General features: G+C 40.5%; 1 protein-coding gene across 1 annotated transcript; it reads left to right on the forward strand.

The window, feature by feature from the left end:
- Nucleotides 1-416: 416 nt before the first annotated feature.
- Nucleotides 417-4,674, forward strand: LOC135510178 (galactose-specific lectin nattectin-like). The gene is made up of 7 exons (XM_064930970.1): nt 417-911; nt 1,605-1,686; nt 2,163-2,429; nt 3,032-3,126; nt 3,545-3,679; nt 4,269-4,407; nt 4,525-4,674. The coding sequence occupies exons 2-7, from the start codon at nt 1,617-1,619 to the stop codon at nt 4,590-4,592; spliced, it is 774 nt and encodes a 257-aa protein (XP_064787042.1). The 5' UTR covers nt 417-911; nt 1,605-1,616; the 3' UTR covers nt 4,593-4,674.
- The last annotated feature ends 1,208 nt before the right edge of the window (nt 4,675-5,882 follow it).

Here is a 5,882-nt window from a genome sequence, read left to right on the forward strand (position 1 = left end):
GTACCTCCAGCATGGCGTCAATCACTATCAACGGATTGGAATTTAACCCATAACATTCTGATTCAATTCTAGTGACCATCAACCCAAATGTCCCAGACAGAACAGTGGAAATCAACCCAAATGTCCCAGATAGAACAGTGGAAGAAATCAACCCAAATGTCCCAGACAGAACAGTGGAAATCAACCCAAATGTCCCAGACAGAACAGTGGAAATCGTGTATATTACAGAAAGGTAACACAGATTTAAATATGATGAATATTGTTTTAATCTCTAAACTGATTATGCACTTTATTCATTTTAAATATTCCCGGTACACAGTCAATTCAGGAAGTTAATTTAAATTCCATTTCAACTTAAAGGATGATAGAGAGAGATAGAGAAAAATAGAGGGAGGGGTCTGACTGGATGGGTCCTTAAAAAGGAGAGGAGAGAGAGGAAGAACTCAACTCACAGGCAGGACAGACAGAGAGAGAGAGAGAGAGAGAGAGAGAGACTAGAAGTCAACTTACAGGCAGGACAGACAGAGAGAGAGAGACTAGAAGTCAACTTACAGGCAGGACAGACAGAGAGAGAGAGACTAGAACTCAACTCACATGCAGGACAGAGAGAGAGAGAGAGAGAGAAAGACTAGAAGTCAACTCACAGGCAGGACAGACAGAGAGAGACTAGAAGTCAACTCACAGGCAGGACAGACAGAGAGAGAGAGAGAGAGAGAGAGAGAGAGAAAGACTAGAAGTCAACTCACAGGCAGGACAGACAGAGAGAGACTAGAAGTCAACTCACAGGCAGGACAGACAGAGAGAGAGAGGGAGACGAGAAGTCAACTTACAGGCGGGACAGAGAGAGAGAAAATAGTGAAAACCTTTGAAGATCTCTGAAGAAGTGAAGCTTCAACTGAAGACTTCAGAAGGTGAGATTTCAACATCTGTTCATCTAATACCTGTCTATGTCCCAACTGACCTCCCATCCTCTTTGTAGAGCACTACTTTAGACAAGGGCCCTGGTTATGTGTAGCTCTGGTCAAAAGTAGTGCACTACCTAGGAAAACTCTGTACTAGAGACACAAATGGGGGAACGTTTTGGACTGTGTTTAGGAACTGCTGTGCTAAGGAATTCAAGGAATACCAATTACAGTAGATTAGCCTAGTACACATGAATATGTACTCACAGATTGGGGTCCCCAGGACCAAGTTTGGAAAACGCTGCCTTGTCAATTAAATCACGAAGCCGTTCATTAGTTGAATCTGCTCTGATCGTCCTGGAATACATCTGTGGAACGGCGGAAGATTCCAAAAGGGTTCTTCTTCCCCATAGGACAACCCTTTGAAGATCCATTTTTGGTTCCAGGTAGAACCCTTTTGGTTCCAGGTAGAACCCTTTTGGTTCCAGGTAGAACCCTTTTGGTTCCAGGTAGAACGGCTGGATGTACTTTGAGAGGTCTTTGAAACACTGCACTCCCCTGAAGTACTCACTGAATTTGTCATGACGGCTTCTCTCTTTGTCCCTCTCTCTGTCTCTCTCTCTCTGTCTCTCTCTCTGTCTCTCTCTCTCTCTCTCTCTCTCTTTGTCTCTCTCTCTCTCTTTCTCTCTCTCTCTCTCTCAGGAGACAATCACCATGGCGATGTTGACCACTCTTCTGCTTCTCAGCGCTGTCTTTGCTCTGGGAGATGCAGGGGGTAGCAGAGGTATTCAGACCGAAGGTTTTGTTGACCTGTTCACACTCATCAGATGCAATTGGATGTTATTGTCGCGACCTTGACCCAACACCTAGTGACCTAGGTTTTGGCTCGACAGTCACTGAACCCCGAGCTCCTGGTTGGGGATCCTGACGGATTCGCTAAAATATAATTCTATATAGATCTGTTGTGGATTCATAGTTCTGAATCTGATCTAGGATTCAATCCGCATCATTCAGCTTTACAGCGCTAAAATGTTCTGAAACTCGATTCAATCCGGTTCGTTCAGTTTCAAATTAAAAGGCAATGTTTCCTCTTTAGCAGAGACAGTATTCACGGTAAACGCTGCATGCATACTGCTCAATCTGACATTACCTTTTAATTTCTAGCATGGATTCTGTAATGCTGATTGAATAAATCTCCAAGACTTTTAACAAGCACGTGTCTCAATTCTCCCTCTCTCTGTGTCTCTCTTTTTGTTGTAGGGCATCGGCATAATCACTGTGACTCGGAGGAACACATTCCTCCTCCGAAAGATCCGTACGACTCAGAGGAAAACAGTTCTCCTTCGGAGGAACACACTCCTCCCCCGACAGATTTGTCTGACTCGGAGGAACACATTCATCCTCCCACAGATCTGTCTGATTCAAAGGAACACATTCATCCTCCCAAAGATCGGTCTGACTCAAAGGAACACATTCATCCTCCCACAGATCGGTCTGACTCAGAAGAAAACATTCCTCCCCGGAAAGGTGAGAAACATATTATGTATAAACAACCTAAATAAATATAAATATATATATTAACAACCTGATCTGCAAACTGCGGTGAAATGACAGTTACAAAACAAGCGTGTAGAGTAATCATTGTACTAATCTAAACTGAAATATATGAATGAAATATATGAAATGAAATATATTTTCAATAACCACAAATATTCTATGTTTATTCTATGTTTTTGAAGTATTATATATAATATTATATTATATATTATATTATATTATTTATAATTATTTTATTTATTTATATTTATTATATATGTTATATTATATTATTATATGTTTAGCTGTTTGAAGCTGAAAACCAAAAGTAAAAAAAGTAAAAGACACAAACACAAAATGTTATAACGGATAGCGCACATAGATCTACCGCTTCTTAGACTGGCTTTCAATGAGAATTACAGATCTATGACACACATTTCTATGCAAATGTAGTCATGTTGCCCGAAAAGTTCAATTTCAATGTGTTGCTCAGTAACATCACAGCTGGAAGGCACTTTTGACGGATCAGATTGTCTGGTGGGAACAAACCATTTCATAATGTAATTTAATATGATCTCTCTCCCCCCTTACAGAGTGGCATCGCAGAGTCTGCCCAAACGGCTGGCCCAGATATAAGACTCACTGCTATCACTACGTCCCCTTCATGACCACATGGCCAGAGGCAGAGGTACCTGGATGTCTGCTGTACATAATTGAGATGATCTGTGTGCATGATGTTACCTGCATCTTATGCTAGTTGGAGACATTTTCTAGAAGCCTTGTCTGAAAAGCACGATAGTTGGCTAGAGGGGATGCTATTTCCATCCCTGTCTGGTGGTCATACAGGGTTGCAGTTGACTCTGTAGGATTAATCTGTGTACAACAGGGTTGAGAAACTATATCATGACGTGATATTCCTTCTATTTATCTTTATATTCTACCTCTGTGTCTCTCTGTGTCTCTCTGTGTCTCTCTCCCCTCTCTCCGTGTCTCTCTGTGTCTCTCTCTCTCTCTCTCTCACTTCTCTCTCTCTCTCTCTCTCTCTCTCTCTCTCTCACTTCTTCTCTCCCCTCTCTCTCTCTCTCTCTCTCTCTGTCTCTCTCCAGAGGAAATGTTTGCGCTTGGGAGGTAACCTGGCATCAGTGCACAGCCTTCCCCAGTATCGTTTCCTTCAGTCTGTCATCAGGAAGAGTACCAGGAAAGTCCAGCGTACCTGGATAGGAGCCAACGATGCCATCAAGGTCAGAAGCACCATCTGTTCAACACTCCTGGAAACTTATAGGATGCATTGGGGCGGCAGGGTAGCCTAGTGGTTAGAGCGTTGGACTAGTAACTGAAAGGTTGCAAGTTTGAATCCCCGAGCTGACAAGGTACAGATCTGTCGTTCTGCCCCTGAACAGGTAGTTAACCCACTGTTCCTAGGCCGTCATTGAAAATAAGAATTTGTTCTTAACTGACTAGCCTAGTAAAAATAAAATAAATAAATAAATTGATTCTTTATGAATAGAACCTATAAAGGCCTGTTGGTGCCTTAACCCACAGAACCGTTTGTTTTCAAAGCTTGTTACCTAATATTACAAACACTGTCTCGCTTCAAGCCATGGTTACATCATGCTTATCACATAGATGGTCAGTCTCATGCTTATCACATAGATGGTAAGTCCTGGTATCCATAACTCTGTCTATGAATCTGAGTGGTTACATTTCTCCTGGCCCATCCCTCAGCTTTTTACCCAATTCCCAGATTGCCTCTTTAAAGACAGTAACTACAGTGTGTATATATAGTGTTTACTGTCTGCTAGTGATGCATCGTCCTGTGTGCTCTCATAGGAGGGTCTCTGGCTGTGGAGTGACGGGTCCAAGTTTAACTACCAGAACTGGGGCCCGGGTCAACCCTCTAACTATAACCATGGTGTTATTAAGGACAACACGAACGGCCGGGAGCATTGCATGGAGATGAACTATGGAGGTACAATCCAGTCACCAGAGTAGTTTCCTGCTCATTATACATCAAACATTTTCATTTTTTAGCTACATATTTAAAACAAAGATAATACCTACCTCTCTGTGTTTCTCTCGTTCCCAGCTTCTCGCTGCCAGAACGATGCCCCGTGCTGGTTTACATTTCCCTTCCTGTGTTCCAGAAAGTTGTGATGTCCACATTTTGGGAGAGACAACATTGGAGAAGCTCTCTAAAGCATATGAGATTGTTTTAAATAAAAGGCATTACCTTTAATTCTGTGGTCATTTATACAAAACACCAGCTGGATCCAACTATTAATCTCTGTAGTGTGAAGTAAATAACATAATTGGTAAAATAAACTTTAAACAGTTGCTAATAACATCTTTGGTAAAAATAAATGTTAAAGAGTTGCTAATAACATCTTTGGTAAAACATAAATGTTAAAGAGTTGCTAATAACATCTTTGGTAAAACATAAATGTTAAAGAGTTGCTAATAACATCTTTGGTAAACATAAATGTTAAAGAGTTGCTAATAACATCTTTGGTAAACATAAATGTTAAAGAGTTGCTAATAACATCTTTGGTAAAACATAAATGTTAAAGAGTTGCTTTTCACTTTGGAATACGTTTCATTGTCGTCAATATTTTCTACATTTTCAAATCAATTGATGTTCACCATCATCATCATCATCACCATCATCATCATCATCACCACCATCATCACTACCTTCTTCATGTTTAAAGGTCAATGAGGGGCTGAAAAAAATATTCAGATTCATGATGTTTTCAAATTTCTTACACACATTTCTTACACCTGTAAAATCGTCTCAGATATCCTCAACGGCATAGGATGGAAGTTAGATTTAGAATGGGGTCAGGGGTTAATGGTTTAATGTACTGAACATTAGAGGTTCTATGAGCAAATACTGCCACCTGGTGGTCATTCATCAGCCCTAAAGACACTCAAACACTCATCAAACACACACACACACACACACACACACTACTGTTGCTGGTATTCAATGACAGAATAGTTGAATGGTGTAGTTGACAGAAAGGAGGAGTAGCGTGGAGAGGTAAGCAACATCAGTAAAATATGATGTATTAGAATGAATGAAGAGAAGCTGATATTTCAGCTGTAGCCTCGTCTATAGCTATTATTATATTACAGCCAACTCAGAGAGTCTGTAGTAGATTAGCATACTGGTTTTCCTTTCTCCTCCTGGAAATTAATTGTAGAAATACAGTTGATAGAACTGCACAGCTACGTTGTTGATTACCTGATTACCTAATTACCTAATTACCTAATTCTGTATATCTGTTGATTGATGAAACTACACAAAGTACAAGGTCTTTGTTTCTGGTCATTTTGAGCCTATAATTGAACTCACAAATGTTGATGCTCCAGATACTCAACTAGTCTAAAGAAGGACAGTTTAATTGCTTCTTTAATCAGAACAACAGTTTTCAGCTGTGCTAA

The sequence above is a fragment of the Oncorhynchus masou genome, chromosome 23 (genome assembly GCF_036934945.1).
Source record: "Oncorhynchus masou masou isolate Uvic2021 chromosome 23, UVic_Omas_1.1, whole genome shotgun sequence".
Lineage (NCBI taxonomy): Eukaryota > Metazoa > Chordata > Actinopteri > Salmoniformes > Salmonidae > Oncorhynchus > Oncorhynchus masou.